This window comes from Natator depressus, chromosome 1 (assembly GCF_965152275.1).
Source record: "Natator depressus isolate rNatDep1 chromosome 1, rNatDep2.hap1, whole genome shotgun sequence".
NCBI classification, from domain to species: Eukaryota; Metazoa; Chordata; order Testudines; family Cheloniidae; genus Natator; species Natator depressus.
In genome coordinates this window covers 131,345,495-131,370,429 of record NC_134234.1, presented here as the reverse complement: position 1 = coordinate 131,370,429, position 24,935 = coordinate 131,345,495, and the positions used below count along the sequence as shown (strand labels likewise).

At 42.0% G+C, this 24,935-nt stretch overlaps 1 protein-coding gene and 1 pseudogene across 8 annotated transcripts in view; one reads left to right on the top strand and one right to left on the bottom strand.

Moving 5' to 3' along the window:
• Nucleotides 1–24,935, top strand: part of MID1 (midline 1) — a 324,140-nt gene that overhangs the window by 165,627 nt on the left and 133,578 nt on the right. The window contains exon 1 of one of the 8 annotated variants that reach the window (XM_074966563.1): nucleotides 23,169–23,296. The exons of 6 other annotated variants lie outside the window; for them this stretch is intronic. In XM_074966563.1, the coding sequence (XP_074822664.1) occupies nucleotides 23,257–23,296 (40 nt within the window). In that variant the 5' untranslated portion in view covers nucleotides 23,169–23,256. Of the gene's footprint in view, nucleotides 1–23,168; nucleotides 23,297–24,935 lie in introns of those variants that run through there. One more of the 8 variants, XM_074966605.1, reaches the window with a different exon arrangement.
• LOC141981586 (E3 SUMO-protein ligase KIAA1586-like) lies at nucleotides 743–18,251 on the bottom strand (annotated as a pseudogene).

The window sequence follows — 24,935 nt, the reverse complement described above, 5'->3', positions numbered from 1 at the left end:
GGAATTAATGCTTCCAGCTTGAAGTGTAGCCGCACCCAGCGTATCATAAAATCCTGGGTCAATCGTATGTTAAAATAAAATATTAACTTTCTTTCTTCATAATGTTTCAACATGGTTGGCTCCTGAGAGATGGAAGATAAGTGATGCTATGTGTGTAGTTTCCAGTCTTTCTTTCACCTCTGAAGGCCTGGGTTATAATCTGATTTAAGTGGCAATTGAAACAAGATTGATGGTCTCAGTTTAGCTCCTAATGTACATTTGTTAACAGCCACCCCCATGCAGTTCAGCACAGTTAGTGGTCTATACACAGTAGAGTCCGAGGACTGGAATAATAGGGGTTTTGCAGCTCAAGACTGAGGGGCATTGGCAGAACTGCATGAAAAGAATTTACACTGTACACTTGGCTCTTACAAAATCCAATAAACTTACTTTTTATATGCCACAAAAATTTATTCCGATTTTACAGTGTAGAAAAAATACCCAATCCAACAACCATCACATGCCTTAGTTCCCATGGATGACAGAATGTACCAATGTTTGCATTATAAATAGAAAAGCTTTCTGTGTTGTTTGTGGAGGAATCACTCAGAAGGAGGAAATGCATTATGGTAAAAGTAATTTACTTGTGATTTTGCAGCGCTTTGTTGAAGGTATCAGCAAAGCAAGGAAATCTTCACTTAGCAGAACGAGAGCAGATGGCGCATTATTTTTATGGTATCCTCAAGCAGGAAGCTGTGCTAGATTAAGATGCTGACCTGATCAACTGATCTTCCAGCAGTGATTCACAACTGACTACTTCTGAATTCATAACAGGAATGATATAGTGGCGTGACACGTATTTGGTTTCCAGAAACCATTCTTTGGTATACATTAGAATTTAACCTTAAATAATAGTAGTGAAAATAAATGTTGATGAGCCAAAAAAGATGAAGCCAGACCCATATTGCTAAATTCTGAGAGGAAGACTCTATAATGCCTTTTGAAATGCACTATAGCAGTTAATCCCATTTATGTAACCCTAGATAGATGGCAAATCTGTGTACCACAACCCTCAGCAAGTAGGTTTTTGCAAGACACAGAGCAGACATAGCAGAAGAAAGAGGTTTTTAGAGCTCAGCACGCCAGGGAGCTAACATGTATAAAAGCTACTGTTCGAATGGACCATAGTTTAATCCCTGGTGCTGCCAGTCAGGATAGTGATTAAAAATCACCCATCCAGAGAATTACTTCTGGATGTTGTTATGCCAGGTTGTGAGGGTGAGGTTAAGGGGAGGAGAAAAAGAGGGTTTGTGTGGGGAAGGATGGTGTCTGAGCAGTTTTTTTTGAAAAGGAGGGAGGGAAAGTGGGGGAAACTTGGCTGGCTTGAAGAGAGAGAACAAAGCTCCCTTTACTAAACTCACAGCCAGCCCCGCAGTCACAATTTCTGTGTTCCCCATGAGTCGGCTACAGCACTGTTAATACACCAAAGAGGGAGCAGAATTGTGAACAAAATGTCAGTGACGGAGAATTAATGAGAAACTTTTAAATGAGGCAGGTTTTGGACTGAGATAATAACCAATAGCAGTACTAGCCAGGCTGTTGTGAAGCCCTCAGGGGATTTTTTTTTAATCTGCTTTTCCCCAGGTGCAAAGTGTGCAGTTCTTTTAGTAGGTTCTTCTGTACGTCAAAAGAGTGTCGGCATTGATAGTAGTATAATATAGTCTTCAGTGTGAGGGGGGGTAGGAAGACTAACTAGCCTTTTTTTTTTTTTTTAACCTTCTCCTGGTAATTCAGATGTGTGGGAATTTTTCTTTATTTTGATTGTATAATTGATTAATAGATATTTTACTTCCAGGGTCTATTTGATGCTCTTAAAACAAGGGCTGGGGAAGGAGGGGAGGAAAGTAAATATAGTTCATTTGCAAATTATCCTAAACAAATACTGCCCCTAGCTGCAACTCCTCTTTCAGCATTAAACATTTAAGCAATGTCTGTGCTGCTGCCTTTTAAGTTCACACACATATCTCCTTGGGTGTTTCATCTCCGAGGCTTTTTTTCACATCACGTCTATGTTAGTGAGGAGAAAATGCTTTGGGTTCTGATCACTGCAAGAGGTCAGTTCATGGAGTTGCTGGCACTCAGCCTCTTGCAAAGTAACTGTACCCACTATTTTTGATGGAGAGACTTCAGTCTGATTGTGTAGTTCAGGTACGCTGAAGTAAATCTAAGTCCTTAATGCCGGTACATTTTAATAGAGCTAAGCCAAATGCCATAAAACCACCTTCTTCCTTTCTGGATTCCAACTGACTGTTTTATATTTTATGCTCTTCAAAAGTGAGGAGAAGAATGGCGGTTTTGCTTAATACACATTCTGAGTTGGTAACATGAAAGAAAGCTCAGAATATGGTCTATGGCTAACATCCTAAACTAGGAGTAAGAGAGCTGAGTTCTGTTCCCACATATTTCCTGCTGCCACAGGTGTGATCTTGGGTTAAGTTATTTAGCCCTTCTGTCCCTCATTTTTTTTTCATTTGAAAAATGGGGCTAATTCTTCTCAGATCCAGTGTATTCTGCAACTCTTTGACCATGGAGCTTACTGTACAGCCCCCCTTTCTGAAGAATTGTGCTTCATAATCTGACCTTCCATTTTAAAAAAAAGTTCCTTCTGGTAGTGGAGATAGTTTAAAAAGTGACCCCCAGTGCAAACCGATGCAGTCTCATTTGCCTGTGTGTGCAGACAGTCTGAAACAGTAGGTCTGAGAGGTGTGAACTGTCTCATTGATCTCATTTGGGGTCCAATGTATCCTGTAATTCTGTTGTTGTGTTGTAATATGGAATTTTCTCAAAATACCATGGGATTTTGTATTCTTACCACAAAACTCTCATTTTGCAGTAGCCGGGTGCCCAACATTTTATTTTCTGTCTCCCTGCCCTTCTGGGACCTGTCTGTAGTTTCCTCTTGCTCTGTAGCTTCCTCCATAAGGAGTAGTTAATTGGATTTTAGTGCATGCTCTCCGTACAGTTCCACATAAGAGAATCCCCAAAATCATCAACGGCTCTGAAGTCAAGGAGCATTTTCAACTGAGAGTCATGACTGTTTTCCTGGAGGTGGAGACAGGGGAGTAATAGGAAAGGAGGATATTTCATGCAATAGAATAAATGAATGTTGCCATGGGATTTAGGGTTTGCAGCCACAGAATTTAGGAGCTACTGGTGTGGAATTTGGTTCCGTTGTGCTGTGGAATACTTGGGGCCCTTGAGAATACCCATCTCAAAAGATTATTGTGAGGATTAACTAATGTTTGTAAAGTGCTTTGAGATCTCCTGGTGGAAGGCACTTACAGAAGTGCAAAATATTTATTTTTATTTATAATCGTTAATTTTTTCAGTATGGAAAATACTTAAAGGAATCACCGATACGGCCTTTTGTTTCCTCCTTCACTTGAGTCCCAGCTTGAGTCATATTCCTTTACTTCACAGTTCACAGCACCTGCCAGTGGTAATAGGCTAAATGTGTTCTCCGAACATCCCTATGCTAATGGTTTGCTAGTGTAGGCCAAAAACTTTTTCAAGGCAACTTAGCCACCCTAATGCATGCTCTTCCATATTCTTCCTTCATTTTGACAGAAAAGCTCTAAAAAAATCAATCTCTTGGCTCTGCTATTCAGGCACAGTGACATGAAGCCTTTTCAGATGCTATAAGTTCAACAGCAACGCTCCTGAAAATGGCGGTAATTCAAAAACATATTTTTTGCTTGTCTAGAGTCTGATTTAAATGTGCTACCTTTTTCCATGAGGAATTTGTGCGTCAATCATTCCACTGATCATACGACATGTTAACCAATCAACTCGTAGATTTCAGTGTCAAGTTGAAAACAATTCCATATAATTCAAAAAGTTGTCTTATTCTGTTTATAAACTCAGTATTGTGCCCCCCGCCCCGATCTCTATATGGTTTACGGGTTCAGTGAGTTTCTACTCACAGAATCCTTCTGTCTGGGGTAGGTTTTGCTCACGCTGACTACACAAGAAGCCAAGCATTCCACCCCTCAATCTGTGGGCCATCTGAGGTGGGCTGGAAGCCCTACTACATTTCTGACCCATCACCCTTCACATACTACTTGTAGCTCCTGAACAGCGTAGCTCCCAGGCAGGAGTGAAAGTAAGTTACATTTCTTATCAGTACAGTCGTATCGCAACCCACCTCCATTCCTACGCACTTAACTTCATGGATCTCTTTGCATGACTTTGATATAGAAATTAAAGCTACGGCTACCAATGCTGTCTCTAGAATAAAACTTTAATAGTGGAATAAAAGCCTGAACTCACTGTCACATTTCTCTCCTCTCCTCCAGTTTAAGGGAGCCCCCATGGAAAGAAGACAGAATGGAGGGAGGGGGAGAGAATCTATGTACGTGAACCAGACTCAGAGGAAATGCAGCAGGCAGAGGGAGGGGGAGGGAGCCTCAGCCAACCCCACTGAGCTCTGCAGGTGCAAGACTCAAGAGAAAAGTTCCTGCAGGCTCTGTCACCACGAGCCAAAGCCACCAGCTCCTCCGCCCCACGCAGCTGTGGGACAGAGCTGGGCTAGCTTCAGGATGATGCCCAGGAAATGCCCCCTCTCCCAGGGCAGCAGCCCATCCCAGCTACCAGCGCCAATTCCAGCTTGAAGTAATGGGCCAGCAGCAGCCATGGTCAGGGTGTCTTTGTTGGAGCCATCAATCCAGTAATCCAGCGCCGCACCCCCCTACCCTGCCCTTGGTGGAGGAGCTGGAGAGAAGATGAGGGGGGCATGGTGACTTTGTTCCAGCATGCTAGGACTCCACCCGGTGGCTCCCTCCTCCTCCGGCCAGGCTGTGGAAGGTGGCTAGGCTTGGCGCTTCACCCCCGCCTCGCACTCAGCAGCGGCTCCTCTCCAGCTTGCGGCAGGGAGGAGGGGAACTGGCTGGCAGAGAAGCCCAGCCACTGCCAGGAAAACTTCCAGGCTCAGCAGCTGCTGCTCTGCCAGGCTGCGGAAGGGAGCCGTGCACGGGAGCCATCCGGGGGGGACAGAGGTCCGGGGGTGGCAGCAACACACACAGCGATGGGGGCTGGTGGTTGGGGGCTGCAACTTCCAGGGGAACCCACAGTGAACCTGCCCCAGCCACCCTCCAGCGGCTCAGTTCTGGCTCGTGGAGAGTGTGAGCAGGGGCAAGGGACATCCGGGGAGGGACTGGAGCAACCTTCTAGAAACTCCCACATTGGCCCATACAGCTGATCTTGCTGCTCTCTCTGTTGTCATGTCATGCCTTGAGATGAATGTGCTGCACATCGGCCCCTTCCAAGCCACAATTTCATATATGGCATGGGATTTCACTGAGTATAAGGAGGTCCCACACATGAAATGAATAGCAAGTCTCCTACATGACGAGCGATAAGTGTGATCTGTTTCACTGTAATGATGTTGTTCATCGCACTGAATCCCCTCTCGCAGTGAGCGTTGCTTGCAGCAAGGGTGTCCACAGCAAGGACAAGGGTTTTTAAGTTTTCCAAGAAGGGTTTTCCTTCAGAAGCCTTGAATTCCACAAATCCCAAGTGTGTATCCTGTTGATTTATTTTCCATTGATCAGCCAGTGCTCTTATTTCCCTTTCTCCAAAGTGGGGATTCTCTGGATTCTCTTGCCATTTTTCAGGATTCAAAAACCGACAAATTGTTAATTAAGTTCTTATAATCAGAAGCCCTTTCTTTGCGTGTACTTTGATTGGCTTTGTTCGAGGCAGTGGTGAATAGTTTTGTCATCTTGTTGTCAACGACTACTTGAATGAATTGACACAAGTTGATTCTGGGTTTTTTTCCAGCGCCGTTTAGTTTGCTGTTTTTGAACATCATGGATTGTTAAGCCTTCTGAGCTTGTTCAGAGTGAACTCCTGGGTCTGTTTTTAGACTTTTGATTCTCTTGATATGTATTTTCATTAGGTTGTCTGCTTTTGGGATGGTCATGTCTCGTTCTTGTAACATCTCAGACAAATTCTTCAGTTCTGTCAGCACATGCAGCATTAAAGAAAGGTTTTTGATAAAATTTACAGAATACAGCTTTGAGTGTAGTCCTTGAAATTTAAGATATTCGCTTCTGACTCTCGACCGGTCTTGTGAGGCCGCCTCAAAGTGTTTTACCAAAGCAGCGTATGTTTGCCATACTGTACTGACTGCTCTTCACATTGATGCCACCCACCTTAAATTGAATACTTTGCCAATTTTTTTGAAGTATAATGTGTAATTCTTTGGCATGAGCTCTCAGTTCACGAGAGTTTTTTGGTGATTGACTGTACAAGAAATACAATGCATCCAAAAAGGCCTTAAAGTCATTTGTACCTCCAATGACTTCTAAAGCTTCATCCACAGTAAGTTCCAGTCTCTGGTTGAGACAATGCTATAATATCACGTTAGGAAAGTCCGTTTGTAGTAGTTTTCCAACACCAGCTTTGACTGCTAACATCACATTTGTGCCATCACTACAAAAGCTGATCAACGCTTCCAGTAATAGTTCTTTAGTGAACGCACAATGCAGCAAGCATTTCAAAATTTCCCCTTTAACGGCTGCTGCTGTTGTGCTTTGCAGCTCAATCAAGTCCAGAGGAAACGTTAGTGGCCTCATAATTCCATCTATACTAGCTTTCAAAAAAGTGAGAGTCGAGTATCCAGGAAGAGTAGTTGATTCATCGACAAGTACTGTAATTTTTGACTTATTGTTGATTTTGTTGACAATTCTCTTATTCATTTCAGTGGATATATGATTGATTGATTATATCTACACAAACTATTCTACTATGCAACAAACGCCCTGTTTCAATTCCATTGATTTGCTGTAGGTCAATGAGGCTCTCGTGGTCACTGGGTGGTTGATGTTGTTTTGGCAATGTAGTAAGCTGTACAAAATACACGAGCAGTAGTTTCAAATGCCTCTTCTTTACTTTTAGCATTCAGATTAAGAAGAGTTTCTTTTTTAGCCATGGCTTGAATTTTTTCAGCCTCCATGTGAGCTGCCGATTTCTTATCTTCATTTATTTTTTTGCAAAGGGAGGACAGCTCTGTCTCTTTATTCTTTCCATACGAGGATATTTCACAAGAGGCCCAGTTTAGAGAGATGTTCACTCTTCTTGCAGAATGCAGCTTCAAATCGGAAACATCATGACATACTGTGCACCCAAGTTTACCGCCCGAAGCAAAAGGCCAGTAGCTTTTATTTTTGAACTCCTCAAATTGCATTTTTGACCATACAGCAGGGTAAGGTGGCTGAGTCTTAGTTTTCTTACCTGGCAATTCAGTAGTTTCATTTGTCTCCTCTCTTTGTGGTGGCTGCAGGTGACCACATGACAAAGGTGTAAAAGTATCAGTGTTTTTTCCCTGTAGATGACTTTCAGCTTCTTCATTTGTTGCTGTTCTTTTTGACTGACAATCCCCATTTCCTCACTTTTACATTTAAACTTACCCATTAGGGTCTGTTGAACATGTATATTCTTAGGTGGGCATTTTTTTTTTTCACCTAAATTGCGTGCCTGACAAGACAGACTTGACCAATAAGAAGCAAGCATGGTTACCATTATGGCAGTATAGCACTCAAAAGCTAACGTTCGGAACAACCACGTGAACATCTTCCTGTGAAAACAAAATCTTCTTGCTTGACAGATCTATATATCTATTTATCTCTCTGATCCATATATGTTCTTGTACACACACACACAGAGAGTGGGTGTGTGTATATATATACATACAATATGGATGGATCTCTCAAAAAAGATAGCTTTTCACTGTTGCACCCACAGCCCCCCTGGGGCAGGACACCATTAAGCAGCAACCCGAAAGCTGGGTGCCCACAGACGCACTGGCGCACAGCCAGACCTTGTCTCTTGCAGAAGTTCCCGAGGTGTTAGCCGTGGAAACATTCCCCCCACCCCTCAAAGGGATGCCAGGCCGGCTCCCTCCCCACTCCAGAGTCCCGGGCTGTGCGGCTGGAGAATGCACCTGGCTGTTTGAATGGATGGCCACTTGCACAACGACAGTATGTCACAATGCAGCTGCCACTGACCAGAAGCCACACCAGCAACCAGCCCTCGCCGGCTGCTGCCTGCAGAGAGCCAGCAGCTGCCGCTGCGCTCAGTGCTGGGCTGGGTCCGCCAAGGAGTAACCGAGGCAAACCACAGCCAGCCAGCCAGGGGCAAGGGGCTGCACTATGCCCTCCAGTGCCCCAGACCCTCCCTATTTCCCAGCAAGTGAACAGATCTCAAGGATTGTTCTAATCTCCCAGGAGCATAAAAGGGCACAGGGGCACACCAATGCGTGGCTAGTAGGGTGAAGGATAGAAGTGAATGAAGGACAACTAGAAATAGCCTTCATGAAATATACAAGATACTTTGAGAAAATTTTGTCAATTTCAGCCTCCGGATTAAAATCTAGAATTAAGACAGACATTAGCTAGCAACTTTAAAATGGCAGAAATCTCGGTTTGTTTGTTTTGCTTTGTTCCTAAAATGGAAACATTATTTTTTGTTTTGTCTGAATTTAAAAATTGCATTAAAAATGAGGATCTTTTCTACCTAAACAAACAAAACTCCCACAACCCTGCAAGTTACAGAGAGAGACAGGGCACTGAAACAAAACAGAGATCTGAGATCGCGCCTGTATGTTCTAACGACATTTCAGGTGTTTAATTCAATATGTAAATAGGGTGGAAACTATTTTTTCTTTCAAAGGCGGCACAATAATTTCCCTAACTATCCAGTTTTCCCCTCCAATCTCTTTGTGGTTTTGTCTATAAGGCTAATTGCTTTCCCTGTGATTTTTTCGTTGCTTTAGCAAAATTCATTTGCCAAAAATAAGCCCCGATGACACATCTTCCTGCCACGTTCTCCATTTTTTTAAAAAGCAACATTTCAAGGAGGATCTGCTAGCAGTTTGGGCATTGCATCCATCCTCCTGGAGTGGGGGTTTTGACCCCCATTACCAGCCATTTTTTTAAAAAAAGGGGGTGCAGTGATGCAGGGATAGACTTGAACTCGGAAATAGTCCCTGATTTTATTTTTGTATTGGATCCAGGGCAGAAAAAAACTGTCCCTTGGTCACACCAACAACTGTGAAATAAACAAGGATGCCAGAAATGGCCCCTAATCTTGAAGGTTGAACCGGGGACAGAACATTAGCTGAGTTTAAGCTGTTATCCAGCCAAGCAGAGGTGAAAGTAAGCCGGTACCGAATGCTTTGGCCACTCTCTTACCGGTACGCTGCTGCACTTTCTTAGCGGTACACCGTACTGGCTTACTTTCACCACTGCTCCCCGGAGACCCTTCTTGCTGGGGATTCCGCAGTCTAGTTGTGTCCTGAGCCCCCTTCAGTAGGCATATCCAGGAGGCACAGAAAGTTGTTATAGGAGTGCTCTGTAATAGAACCTATATACATGTAAATAGTTAGTTACTAGATAAAATGCCCGTAGTTGGCATTCAGGAATATGTAGAATCATTTCTGGGTTTTATATGTCCAACAAAATTTTTGATGATACAAATTTCTTCCTGGGTGTAACTGTTTACATAGAGCTCTTAACAGAGGGAAGCCTGTGGTTACTGCAGTGGCTGGGCCTTATTTTCAAAGGAGCTAAGCCCCCACAGCTCCCACTGTCTTAATCAGTAATTTTGGGGTATTACTAAAATCAGACCCAGTTTGTTTGCAGCAGTCTGTGTTTGGGGGAGTACTCAGACACCATTCAAATGGGGCCTCTTCTCATCTCTGGAGCTGGAAACCCACAAAAGGGAATTCTCAGGGGTGGTGGAATGGGAAACGTGCTGTGTCAGAGGCTCTTCACACTTCTTGCCTGGCCCAGCCAGAGCTGTGATTTTGGAGGCCCTCCAGGTGCAGAAACTCAGGGGAGACCATGTTTTAATAGAAAATCAGACGCCTGTATTATTTATAAAAAGGGACATTGCACCATGGGAAAACTGAAAAAGAGAACATGTAATTTATCTAATTTGTCCAACATTTTCATTCCCTTGCTACTATTAAAGAGATTTGTGCTTTCAGAAGACTTTCTCCTCACAAATCAGCTTCTCCCTCTGCTAAGCCGGCAATAAAACACTAAATCTACTGCATGTTTATGGCATGAGTTATTTTTCTTCTTTCTCTCCTTTAAAGCAAAAAGCACTTAAACAATGTCTTTGAATGTGGCAGAGAGAGAGCGAATGTGAAAGTTAAATAAATCTATGCAAGAATATCATCATCTGTATTTTCACAACCCTTGCTCCTTACTGATCTAGTTGTTTTCATACTCTCCAACTCATCTTGTCCAAGGCACAACAAGTATTGATCAGAAAAAGGGCAGCAATTTCACTCATGGAGTGGATTTAGAATACAAGCTTGGATTTAGAATACAAGCTTGATTCTGCCCTTTGACAAATTACTGCACTTACGCATGTACATGCAATGAGGAACTGTTGAGAAAGGTGGCATGCTGCATAACCGGGCAGGGCTGAGCCATCGGTGAGGCAATCTCCTTCGCAAGGCACAGTGAGTGCATTTAGTTTATCTGTCAGTAGAAATAAAAAACACACTTTAGCTTTGTTCTTTTTTTCCAGCTTCTGTATTAAACAAACCCACATATTGATTCTTTCTGGGTTCTGAGGTGGGAGTGCTTAGTGTTCTTATTCTGTTAGGAGAGTTCTCAAAGAAATGAAGACAGAAGCCAAAAGGGCTCTTGCTCACCTCAAAATATAAATTGACTTAACATTGATGTATCTAGGTGAGGAATCTGCAGTTGTTTTAGGATGGCTAGCAGGGTGGGATGGGCCTCAAAAGGCTTGGTTTCTAGCTGCCATGATGATGTGATGATGCAAAGTGTAAATGACATTTACATCAGCATGCCAGCCCAGTGGACTCCATGATCTGAAGACAGATTAAACAAGCCAACTGTGTGCTGAACTGGCTGACACTCAGGTTGGGTTCCCAGAAGAAAAGGTTCTTCTTCTCTAACTGCTTCTTAAGGAATATGCCCTGTCCTTTCATCCAAGCTCTGGATTGTGGTCTCTTATCTGGCACTGTGACATGATGAAATCAGAATTCAAATGTCATCACTTTGTGCCACAAAAACAACACTGAATTTATACATAGATTCTCTTAGTTCAGAAGAATCCAATGGCCTGGCTTGGAATTTTATTTATTTATTTTGCTCAGCCCTACCAGAGATTTCTGTTGTTGTTGAAGCTTTGTGGTTACTCTCTGGAATGTGGAAGGATAAATGCCATTTGGAGAGTTGCAGATACGATAACAGCAGCTTGTATGTCTGATTGCTTCAAGCATGAAGGGCAATCCTGAGCCTGGTTGGCAGTATTTGGATCAAGAGGCTAGGAGATAGCAAGAAAGGAATAGAGCAGTCTTTCATTGCTGAGCTTATGCATACAAGGCTGACAAGAATATAGACAAGAGACAAAAACAAGAATATAGAAGACTGGTAGACTTTCTGAGAACAGTGGATTTTGCTACTGGCACCTGAAAATTGAGCTAAACATACAGAAATTGGTTTATGTCTCTAACCACATCTACTGCATGCTTGGATTAGGTTTAAAATAGCTTTCATAGTCTCTATTTAATTTGAAGGCTGCCTGGTGCATCAGACTATTTATTATAAGTCACAGTGAATGCTTTGGGAAATTCAGTTTACAATTAATATTGTACATTGTATGTATATATTGTATATAGCCCCTTTGTGCTAGGTCAGGGGTTGGCAACATATGGCATGCGAGCTGATTTACAGTGGCACTCTGCTGCCAGCCTGGGGTACCAGCCACTGGCCCCGCTCAGTCCACTGCTGGCCTGGATGGACAGAACCCTGGGCCAGCAGCAGGCTGAGTGGGGCTGGCTGCTAGGACCCCAGACGGCAGGGGCTGGTGGACAGAATCCCAGATCGGCAGCGGCCCCGCTCAGCCCGCTGCCAGACTGGGGTTCCGTCCCCAGGCCCCTGTATATGTAAAATGTATTACTGGCATGCGAAACCTTAAATGACAGTGAATAAATGAAGATTTGGCACACCACTTCTGAAAGGTTGCCGACCCCTGTGCTAGGTGCTCTGCACACACAAGTCGAAAAGACAGTCCTTGCCCCAAAGAGGTTACATTGTAAATAGATTAAGATACAATAGAGACAAGAGACCATAAATAATTGTTCTCTTTCAGATGGGTTATAAGGCATTAGTCTGTTTGCTCCTTAGTGTTAATATCAATCTTTTTCTATCGTTTTTGGGAGAATTTCTAGAACCTGTAGTTCAGTTTGTATTGGGCACCCCCCTCTCTCCCTGATTTACAGAAGATATAAGTCTGCTGTAGCTACCAGCTAAGAGACTTCATCCTTCAGTTCAAGCGGTAGAGACTCATGTTCATTTCCTGGTGTTGCCCAAGATAATGGTTGTTACTCTGCTGAATGATTGGCCAAGTTTTCTTGAAGTCATTCTGGAAGGATGTCCCCCCGCCCTTTTTAATTACTAATCCTCTGAGATTGGATACACTTTGTATGAACACAGAGGCATGTTTTTGTGACATCACGGTACTTCAGAATACAGTGGAGCTGCAGCAGATGCTCTAGAAGAAAGGAAGGAAAGAAAACTATTACATTTTGTTTTCTTGCCTCTTGGTATATGTTGTTCTTTAGGAAATTCCTTTAAAATAGCAGTACAATCAAAGCATACCGAGAACTGCTGGGCTGGAGAGCCTGCATCCCCGGTGGCAGGTGATTCTTTGAAATACTCCCCTGCCATAGGGGAGGAAAACACATCACAGCAGTTGCAGATGTATCAGTCAACCCCAGCTGCCTATTCCACAGTCAATAACTTTGTATTGGGCATTGCCTGTCCTTCCTGGCTTCAGGTATTCTAACCTGACAAAGACACAGAAGAGAGAATAAAGAGAATGAGACAAGCAAGTGTAACTGAGGATTCCTTTTAAATCAGAAATATTTGAGGAGAGAGTATGGTTGATGGGATTGATTAGTGCTTTATGTTTAACAAATGGTTCCAGCCATACTGAACCCACGGATTATAACCTGAATTTTGTAGAAAAGACCAAGAGAGATTATGACTTTTACAGTGCATATCAGTTTATGAATTTTGTTTTTTATCTGTATGGGAGAAAAATCAGATGAATAGGCCAACAGTGCATATACAAGATAATATGAAATGTATTACCATGATTTATATTTCTTTGGGAGAGTCAGAGAAAGGCAGATAAACCAAGCATGGGTCAGCAAGGCCTGCCTCTCTTCTGCTGCGTATGGTGGTATGAATTTGGATCCATCTTGTCTGAACAAATCATTGTACCTGCTTTAGGTCATCACTTAAAATGACAATTAAAACTTACTTAACACGCTTTGTATTTAACAAAACTTAATCTCCATTTTCCTCCTCAAGCAGACTGTAGGTGTATATTCCTGTAGTTACTTTATGTATAGTTCCATCTCTTTGCTTGCCTAGGGAATTAAAATGCACGTGTGAGTTTGAATTAGTAAACTGAAGGGCCCCATCCAATAGACTGTCACACAAATGGCCTGTACTCAGTTCAAAGGGACTATGCCCTTAAGTAAAGATATCTCAAATGTACATCCTAAGAGTTTGCAGGATTGGGTCTTTTGTTTTTTAATTAAAGCCCATGCCTTTTCTTTTAATACTGTAGTACATGCACATTCAGTTCCTTTTCCGAATGCATTGCACAGAAAGAGAGAGAACTGTTTAAACTATATATTTAAAATTAATATAGGACTGTCACCTGAAGACATAGTCTTGGGAGTAAGGACTCATTACATTAAAATATACTTGCTTTGGTCCTAATCCTGCAAACACTTAGGCACATGCTTAACTTTACCATTGTGAGTAGTCCCACAATAATAAAGTTAATGGGTGTGTGTTTGTGGGATTGGGGTGGGGGAGCACTGTGTGTGTGTGTGTGTGTGTGTGAGATTCCCTCTAGTATCTGCAGACAGGATAAGGCCCCTGGTACTACTTCCAGCCAGTGGACATTTCCTTATCTGCCACACAGAGTTTCATTACAATGTGGAAAAAAGATTTTCAGTATAAGGCCCTTAATTTGTAATTAAAATAAGATGCTGATAATGGAAATAGTTTTGTCAAGCAATGGGCTTTTGAATGAGGTAGTAATTTAAAAATATTAATTTTCATAAGAAAAAGTGCAGCCTGTAGGGAATATGTGTGGGAGGGAGGAATGCAGCAGGACTTGACCAGGAAAATGCGGTGGCTGAGTCATTCCAAATAACTTGTTGGGACTTATTACCAAGTCCAAATGGCCAGTGTCAGATCCATCTGATTACAGGGCTGGTATGACATTACTGTAACTTATCCCTCTTTGCTAAGAAACTTTGGAGCTGATCCTGCATTCTTTGTATACCCAAAGCTCCCATCAGTTTCAGGATTGGAGGTTTTAAGAGGCATGTTGAACTTGCAGTCAAAGAATGAGGAGACTGCACAGGCTCATTTTTGACCATTTGAGTCTCTTCCCTCCGAGACTTGATTTGGTGTCAGATTGAGAGTGGGCCCATCCATCCATCCGTAGAGTGAGGGCGGAGGGGGTCAGCAGATCAACACTCTCTAAGTTGATGGCTGTTCTTGTAGAGGTTAATTTAAAAAATGGTCATCACTACAGCATGGTTAGCCAAGCAGAACAAACAGTTCACAATCTTCTCGAAATGGTCCCATACGTGGAAAACTGGAGGCAGGCTTGAACAACAGACCAAAAGGTACAAAAGAACTAACCAGTTAACATGAAGTATGCACTAATTATCTCGGTGCACTCATAGTAAAAACTAGGAAATTATTTTCAGAGAATCATAGGATAATATCCTAATTCTGGATCTTCCAGGGTTGAGGAAGAGTGGACCTTGTCATTCTTTTTTTTTTTTTTTAAATAGTTACCCAATCAGTTGAAGTAGGTATTGGCTTCTTCTCTGCACCCTATCAGTTGACTGTATTGAATCCCCAACCAGAAATGAAATGAGACCTAAATTATCCAGAACAGCAATCTTGAGAATTTTCAATCTTTAAACTTCTTTTAGAAAAAAAAATCCTATATTTACCAGGAAACAAAGAGAGTTGGACACACAATACTAGTTGTCCCATATAACACAAACAAAAAACTGAGATATGCTCTTTATAAAACAATCCTTTCCTATTTATAACAGTGAGGTATCACTATTGTATACAGCAAAACTAAGAATCTGGTATCATGCTAAAATATATACGTTGGTTACTGTCAGTGTAGAAGCTTTTAATACCAGAAATTAAATCAATTTTGTTCTCTAGCCTGGCAGAGGTTTATGTTTCAACATTTTAAGAATAGAAATTTTAGGGCATTGAGATACCATAGTGGTTGCTGTGGTATGAGAATCTGAATAGACTAGAGTAGGACTGCCCCAGTACACTTATGCAATCCTTACATCCCAATACGTTGAATCAGAAAAGTGTGCGGGTAAGTGATATTGGAGCTCATCATTGTAAAGCATTTATTAAAGAGGGGGGCCAATGCGAGGTTAAGGTTTAAGGCACATCACACCAAGGGAAGGTAACACAATATTCGAATTAGGCATGAGCAAAGGCTGCAAAGTTGGGACTGGGATTCAAACTTGCCCAAGGTTTGAGGATATTTGGATTTGAGGTTTAGAGTGAGTCTCTAATCCCAAATGTAGTCTAGGGTTGTATTAATTTCCAAACATTGCAGCTGGAACTCCAACTCCCTAAGGCTCCTTTGATAATCCCAGCCTTTGTGGTTTGTGTGTTTCAGACTGCATCACATTTGGATATTCATATTGCTTTAAAGCAGTTTAAACAAGCTCTTGTTACTTATTCATTGCAAAAGGTTTTTCAGGTGGTGATGCTGAGAAGAAGTTGCAGTGCGTTGTTTATATTGCGGTGTTGCTGTCAACATCATCATCATCATCATCATCAATGTTCTTTTACGCCTCTGGCATTTAGGGCAGTGACGAAGCTCCTCTACTCCTGTCTGTTTCTGGCAAGTCTTTCAGTGGTTTCCCCAGCTGTGCCCCAGGTTTTTCAGCTCAGCTTCCACAGCTCTTCACCATGTTGTTTTCGGGTGGCCTCGTTGCTGTAAAAGGAGTCCGATAGAACAACCTCATTGTTATGGGATTTTTCTCTACTGAGCTGAGTAGTATGCCATCTCTGTTCAGTACACAGGAACATGCAAAATTCTATTCCTCATCTCCTTTTTTCATATGAGGGGATCTGTCACCCTTTTCATTACTGCTTTTCTAATCATTCCCTGTCTTTCAAGTGGTTAAACTAGAATTCAGTGCTTTACTGTCAGTTTAACTACGTAACAAAAGGAATTCTTCTTCTTCTTCTCTAGCCAAAAAAGAAAACACAGTTGCTGAGCTCATGGCTCCGTTGATCACAGGGGAATGTTAAAAGCATGTCCTGTACAATAGTTCAGCCGGATGAGGTGGTAGCTTTTCATTTTTTTTTTTTTTTTTAAGATTACAAGTAACTTCAATGTATTGTGAATGAGGGGAGTTTTTGTGAATGGCTCACTTTGAAGTTTAGAAAGATACCGGCTTGTTTGAGCAAAGGAAATCTAATATTTGATGGTGCAATTCATAATCTAGTCATTTTATGTGAATCAAGTACCATACAATTGTTCCTTCAGTGAGTCACAAAGACTGCCAAAGAGCACATGCTGCTATTGAAATTAAAGTTTGCCAGGCTCCAGAGAGCTGTAATAAAATTGTCACTTTTAGTAGGACTCATTGGGGCAAATTCAGAGCTTACTTAAATGCTAATGTAATTTGCAAGGGAGTATAAATGGCACAGTAGTGTATCATTTTAATGTAGTTACCTATCCTTTTTCTAAGGCTGAGAAAGCAAAAGGTAGGGGTGTATCTGACAACAGGAGACTGTGCTATGAAGCAGCCATTTAAAGGAGACTGTAATTAAGAGAGTGTAGCATAAAACAGCCATGTAAAGCAGTTTGGTATAAAGAAGCCATCCACCTTCCATGGGAAATTTCCATCAAGGGAGTTGCATTTCCTATGACACTAGTTCCGAATTTGGCCTCTAGTGACTGGGCTGGATTCTCAGTTCTACCCTACTCTCCTACTAAACAAAGGGAGTGCAAACCTCATGCAAGTCCCAAACTGCAGATGCCCTTGGCTCCTATGCCTCCTTCTCTCTTGGCTTCAGGTACCAGGAGCATATCTGGGATGGGCAGGAGGAGTGGCCATAGAGCAATGCACTCTGTGAATCCCCAACTGGCAGAAGAGCACTAGATTTCTAGGAACGTGCTATTTAGAGCAGCTGTGAGGCTATTCTAACGTTCATGTTCGGCCAGTGAAAGAATCCGAGAGCCCCCACACTGTGTTCACCTGGCATAAGTTGGACATGACAGCGAAACTAGGACATTTGATTTTCTTCTCGAACAACCATTTTACTTCCCAAGAAACTTTCTCAGAAATTGAAGGAATAACATTTTCACTATCTCCATCTAGCTGTGCACATGAATAAATCCGCATGTGTGTAAGCATCCTTACACTTGACCAAAGACACAAACTGAGGAGATGTAAACTAGCAAACACTACTCTTAAATGTCAGCCTCCCTGAAACTTGTATTTTTCTCATTGTTAATATTATATTGATGTAGCTCTGCCCTGATCTCACTGTACTTACATGGCTGCATTTGCACCCTACATAGGGACTGGTGGCTTGGAATATCAGCTGCCTGATACCTGACAGTATCTCTCAAACTATTAATATTTGTGCCCCAAAAATCAGGAAAAAATGCAAAAGTACTTCAAATTTCAAAAACGTTGGCATTTTTTTAACTTGAAAAGTGAACAATTCTGGAATGATATTAAAAATAAATCAGAAAAATGAGTCGAAATAGAGCTTTTCCAAGCGGAAACAGGCAAAAATATGTTCCATCTTCTGACCAGAGGTGACTTTTGCCTGAAAATATGCACCAAAAAAAAAAAAGCATATTGTAATTTTCATACGTGGCAAATATTTTTACCGATTGAAATACTGACATATGAAATTGTTTTTGAATCTTCTTCAGTCTGTCTAGGTATTTATACCTTGCTCACCAGCATAACTTCTGAGCAATTTTCCCTCAGCCCAAACCCAAAGTAACTGCTCTCTGGACTGCAGAGTTCCAGGGGACTGGAATTCTGTGCTCTGTCTGGGGAGTTGATCAACAGCTACTTCTGGTGGTACTCTTCCATGGGTTTGAATGTCTGGTGGATCCATGACCAATTGTCACATCCCGCCCTCCTCTTGGTCTGCTTCTTCACCTAAAGGCCTTGTGCTTGCCTGGGCACAGGGAGCCTGCTGTGGAGCACAGCTCCATGGTGGTCAGGGAACAACAATCTGGGATCCCATAAAATCTGGGCTCCCTTGGTCATAAAGTTGCCGTCTTTCTAATGGCTGGTAACCAGACCCCGGAGTCCCCACCCCCTGCTCCGCCTCTCCCGCACCCTCCAGATAAAAAAAAACTGGACATCAGGGCTTGTCAAATGGCACCTGGATGCACAAGCTGAAACCCAGACTGTCTGGGTGAAAACTGGGCAAGTGGCCAACCTACTTGCTCAGCAGAATCATATTGTGTCAAATCTTCTCCATACAGAGGTGATGTGGATGGCCCTGAATTCTGCATAACCAAGGTGTTGATGAGCAAAAGCACTGGAGATCCTGCCATCAGAAATATGTGTTTTTCCTCATTTAAAAATTATTTCAACTCTGTTGAGGGTTAAAGACTTGCCTTTGAAGTCTAAGGGTGGGGAAAGTGTACTTCTGGGGTACTGCTCCCAGTCCACAGAATGTCATGAATATCAATAGGAAATGAATACAAAGAGGGAGGCTAGCATACATTTCCAGAAAAGTGTCTGTTTAATGTTTAAAATGCTGAGTTAAGGAAAGGGCAGCAGGTGACCGATCAGCAGGAGAGATGAGGTGAACAGTCCATTAGATGCATGATTTAGCTTAAGTTAAAGCTGCTGAATGAAAACTAGAAGATGCTAATGTGGCCAGGGGACACAGTAGAAATATTTGCTTTGGGGGACAAATTCTTTGATTTTTTCCTCTTGTACATTTTTCCTTTCGTCTTCTCTTTTCATATTGACCACCCATACATTTGTTTGCACACCTGGAAGTTGTCCCACACAGTATGCATAAAGCTGTTCCAGAAATCCAGTTTGAGGCATAAGGGCCTGATCCTGTAAATACCTCCTACTTGAATAACCCCACTGAAGTCTATGGTCAACTCATGAGAGTAAAGTGAGAAGGATTAGGCCCTCAATGGCTCTCACACTGAATGTATACAAAAATCCACATTTTTAATCACACAAGTGATTCAGATCAAAATAGAGCTGTTTTGTTAGAACTGAAACAACAAGGAGTCTGGTGGCACCTTAAAGAATAACAGATTTATTTGGGCATAAGCTTTCGTGGGTAAAACACCACTTCTTCAGATGCATGGAGTGAAAATTACAAATGCAGGCATGATATGATGACACATGAAGGGAAGGGAGTTACCTCACAAGTGGAGAACCAGTGTTGACAGAGCCGATTCGATCAGGGTGGATGTAGCCCACTCCAAATAATAGATGAGGAGGTGTCAATTCCAGGGGAGGCAAAGCTGCTTTTGTAATGAGCCAGCCACTCCCAGTCCCTGTTCAAGCCCAGATTAATGGTATTAAATTTGCAAATGAATTTTAGTTCTGCTGTTTCTCTTTGAAGTCTGTTTCTGAAGTTTTTTTGTTCAAGTATAGCTACTTTTAAATCTGTTATAGAATGTCCAGGAAGATTGAAGTGTTCTCCTACTGGCTTTTGTATGTTACCATTCCTGATGTCCGATTTGTGTCCATTCATTCTTTTATGAAGGGATTGTCTGGTTTGGCCAATAGATACATGGCAGAGGGGCACTGCTGGCACATGATGGCATATATAACATTAGTAGACATGCAGGTGAATGAGCCTCTGATGGTGTGGCTGTTGTGGTCGGGTCCTCTGATGGTGTCGCTAGACTAGGTATGGGGACAGAGTAGGCAACGAGGTTTGCTGCAGGGGTTCGTTCCTGGGTTAGTGTTTCTGTGGTGTGGTGTGTAGAGTTGCTGGTGAGTATTTGCTTCAGGTTGGGGGGCTGTCTGTAAGCGAGGACTGGCCTGCCTCCCAAGGTCTGTGAGAGTGAGAAATCATTTTCCAGGATAGGCTGTAGATCGTTGATAATGTGCTGGAGAGGTTTTAGCTGGGGGCTGTACGTGATACCCGGTGGTATTCTATTATTTTCCTTGTTGGGCCTGTCCTGTAGTAGGTGATTTGTGGGTACCCGTCTCACTCTGTCAATCTGTTTCCTCGCTTCCCTAGGTGGGTATTGTAGTTTTCAGAATGCTTGATAAAGATCTTGTAGGTGTTTGTCTCTGTTTGAGGGTTTGGAGCAAATTCGGTTATATCTTAGGGCTTGGGTGTAGACAATGGATCGTGTGATGTGTCCTGGATGGAAGCTGGAGGCATGTAGGTAAGTATAGCGGTCAGTAGGTTTCTGGTATAGGGTGGTATTTATGTGACCATTGCTTATTTGCACTGTAGTGTCCAGGAATTGGATCTCTTGTGTGGACTGGTCCAGGCTGAGGTTGATGGTGGGGTGGAAATTGTTGAAATCCAGGTGGAATTCTTCAAGGACCTCCTTCCCGTGGGTCCATATGATGAAGATGTCATCAATGTAGCACAAGTCAAGGAGGGGTACTAGGGGACGAGAGCTGAGGAAGCGTTCTAAATCAGCCATAAAAATGTTGGCTTACTGTGGGGCCATGCGGGTACCCATAGCAGTGCCACTGACTTGAAGATATAGGGTCGTCCCCAAATCTGAAATGGTTGTGGGTGAGGACAAAGTCACAAAGCTCAGCCACCAGGTGTGCCATGGCCTCATCCAGGATAGAATTGAGGCAACCTTCTCCCACTATCCTTTTGTTTCTGTTACACATCTTTAAAAGGGGGACCATGAAAACTTTTAATGTTCTTATTTTGGGTAACAGGTTCAACAGAATCATCTTTATCCAAAACACCACTGTGCAAATCTCCCTTTCTAATTTAGCTTATCTATCTGTTTGGCCCCCACTACCATAATTTCTGAGCACCTCAGTCTTTATTGTGTGTGTTGTCACAACAGCCCTGTGAGGTAGGATAATGCTGCTATCCCTGTTTTTATCGGTTGGGAACTGAGGCACAGAGAGATTAAGGCCTTAATGCACAAAAGGAGTTAGGCACCTAGAAAATCACTGTGATTCACAAAGCCTGAGTAGGGCATCTTGTACAAAAAATAGGGAGAGAATAGGCTCCTTAGAGTGCAATTCACAAAAGCTAGCACACCACCTAAGCAATGCCAATGAGAAGGATGTGTGCCCCCCTCTCAGAGATAGGTGCCTAAATCCTGGCTCCAGGGAGGTGCCTTGGGATTCTCAGTTGCAAAATGTCTCTTGGTGGTAAGTGCCTACACAGTTAGCAAGAAGCTGGGAAAGAGGAAGGTAACTTCCCTCATATCTTTTAGCCCAGTGGTTAGGGTACTCACCTGGGATGTGGGAGAGACACAATCCAAGTCCCCACTCTGCCTGATGGGAAGAAGGAATTTGAGCAAGTATCTGCCACCTCTCAGGTGAGTGGCCTACCCTTTGGGCTACAGCACTCCCTGAGATTCTGTCCCTTTGAAGCTCTTGCACTCTGAATAAATAATGAAAGAGTCAGTGGAGCAGGGGGACTAGATCCTGGGTCTCCCAACTCAGTGCTCTAACCACCAGGCAACAGTTGGATTCTCATGAGGGTGTGCTCATTCTCACTTGTTCGTTCACTCACTCTCTTTCAAAGAGTCATTTGAGCTAGAGAGATAACCCAGGCCTGAGACTAACTCTATTGCCTGGTGGTTAGAGCACTCACCAGGTGTGTAGAAGACCCATGATCTCATCTTCTTCTCCAGTGACTCTAATAATTTATTCACAGTGGAACAACGTCAAAAGGAGAAATCCTTAAAAATCTGAATGAAGTATGTCGAAAAAGGTTCCAATCCATTGTTTTAAGGAAATGAAATGCATAGGAAATTAAATAATCACAATGTTTATTATTCCATTGTGAACAAAATACAGATTCATGTGGGGAAAGAAAGACCAAAGAGAATGTTTGTTTGTTTTGCATCCTTATGGCCAAACATCTGAGGTACGTTTGCTTTCTCTGTGCTGTGCTGCAACTGCATGAAAGAAATCATTGCAACATGAAAAACAGAAAACACCAGGAAAGAATTCTTTCCTGCTGTTTCCACTTTAACATGAATTTTTTAACACCTTTGTTGGAGTCCAAATGTCTGGTGTAATATCAAATCAGTCAGGATTACAATCAGACATTTTACATGCTTTTGGGTTAATCTGTAGTTTACTCTTGAGGGTTGTTCACTTGCACACTGATAATTTAGCAACATTTTTTACACAACTGCAATCACCCAGTGTTTCACCTCCTAAACTAAAAGAGGTGACTTATTGCTCTGTGGTACCGGAAAGAATTCCCTTCCCAATAAATACAACTAGGTGTTTCAAGCAGCTGCCCTAGCTTTTAGGTGAACTCCTGCCAGGCTTTGTTTATGTGATGTATTTTTTAATACTGCTTGGAGAAAATAATAAAAATAGCAGAGGAATCATTTGTCATTTTTGTCCTGTAGTGTTCTACATTCTGTGAAGAACTAGAAAAGTTCTGTACTGTTCACATTGTGTGACAGGTTTTGCCAGTTCAGGTCAGTCTCTTTTACAGGCATGGCAACTACAATTCATTATTCAGCTCTGGATTAATTACACAGCAGGCTGAGCTTCCACTTGTTCAAGTTATGTGGCAGTGTAGCCCAATGTCCTTATTACAAGCCATCATTGTCGGACAGGTTATACAGAAGCTCTGTGAGAGAATGTGATCCTCATTGCTTTTTCACTCGATTTAAGTTGAATGCTGAGAGAGATTTTGCTTTAGGGTCAGTGACTAAGGCATCTGGATTGCTGAAGGATTTTTGATTCTTAAACTCTGGCGGAGGTGATTAGGTGGAGCTGGTTTTCCTGGAATTGTAGGGTAGATTTTCCTGTTGTGTTTCAGCGTCCACTGTCTCACAGTTACAGACACAGTCACAGTATCGCTCCAGGATTACTAGGACAGTGGTAGCTGCTACCATCTGGCCGTTTTGGCCTGTCAGTATTTTTTGAGTGGGTCAACGTGGTCTTTCTCTACAGAAATGTATCAGCCAAAAGAACTAGGGCGAAATCCATCGGTGGGTATGTGAGTTGATACGTTCTTGAGGGTTGGAACAGATACTTAAATTCTCAACGGCGAGATTACATTTTCCATTTTCAAAAATATTTTCAAATGTGTTTAACAATATGGTAATGCAGCATTTTATGTTTTTGTGCTATTATAGAAAATGATCTTCTCTATATGGAAAGCTTAACAAAAATGGGAATGTTTCTCAGTAATAAGCTATTTTAAATTGTGTGAATGTTGTTGTTTTATCAATTGGTGTTAAGCTACTAAAGAAGCCTGGAAAATAGGCATCTTCATTCTGGTAAATGCAACTTTATAGTTTTGGTTTAAAAAGTATCAAATAAAGGGCGAGGTAGCACATTTTCCCTCAGTTCTCTCATTTAAACATGAAATTTCCTACAGCCCTCTACCGTGCTTGTGCAAAGTCTTTGAAATCACCTTTTGATATAAAATATTCATTTGTTACCAATCAAGTTACATAATCTAAAACTTTGACATGTACTAGGCTAATGTCCTAGAGATACATGTTAGAAGGATAAACTTTTTTTTAGCACCAGTATGGTCAAGGTGGTATAGAAGACAGCTTGAGCATGTAAACTATTTTATTTATGTGTGATTGAAGTAATGCCCACCAGATGTACTATATATATTCAGTGAAACCAGGAGTGTGTATGAGCCACAATTACTGAGTTTCTAATCTATATTTCCCAGTAGGATATTTCAAACTGAACAATTGTCTGTCTAAGGGTAAGATAATCTGACATTCGGAGAGGTCCATTTTTAAAGTAGCTATTTAAAAATCTAATAGATAATGATGCTAGGGTGTGGTGTATGTTGTGGGGGGGTGGGGCTGGAACTGTACAGCTACATGCCAGTAATTCTATCCATCACGTTACTCGTTTTCAACCAGTAAAAGTTAAGGGTCACTGTACTCTGATAATTAACCAGAAATGTATAACATGCCCTAGGTCTAGAAAGTTGAACTAAATTAAAGGAGATTTTACATTTTGTTGATGAATGGCATTGCAAAGAGCTGTAACTTTAAGTATTTGTTTTTCTCATGCTGTCATCAGAAGTAATTAGATACTGTTGTGATGGGTGCTATACAAAATCTTGTGGTAGAAAGACAGAATATCTATTTAGTGTACTGATGCAACCATTCTGTATAGAGAATAATTTTGCTTTTGTTTATTCCTTTTCATTCTCTGTCTCTCCATTGTAAGATGTTGTACTGGACGGTTGTCTCTATGACATCAGTCACTACCCCAGGTAGCAACATTTAATGGATAATTTCCTTTTTTTTTTCTTTCTTTACTCTCCTTTTCTACCTTTTTAGAGAGGTGCTGAGCACAAGCATCCCCCAATGATTTCATATGGGCACTCTGCACCTCTCTGGATAAGAATTATAATGAGAACATAAGGAAAGCAGTACTGAGCAAATGCTGTACCGCACATTGCATCTTGGCTTTAAAACGCGTGGCTAGAGAGAAATGAGAATCGAGCACCAACTCCCAACTATTCTGAGACGGAGTAATAAGATTTCTGAAAATCCTGTATTTACGCAGTAAAATTTAGCGCAGATGCGACACCCAGCTATCAATGAGGTTCTGCTTTTGTGCAACCTTCCAGGTGGATTGAGGCAGATGATTTCCT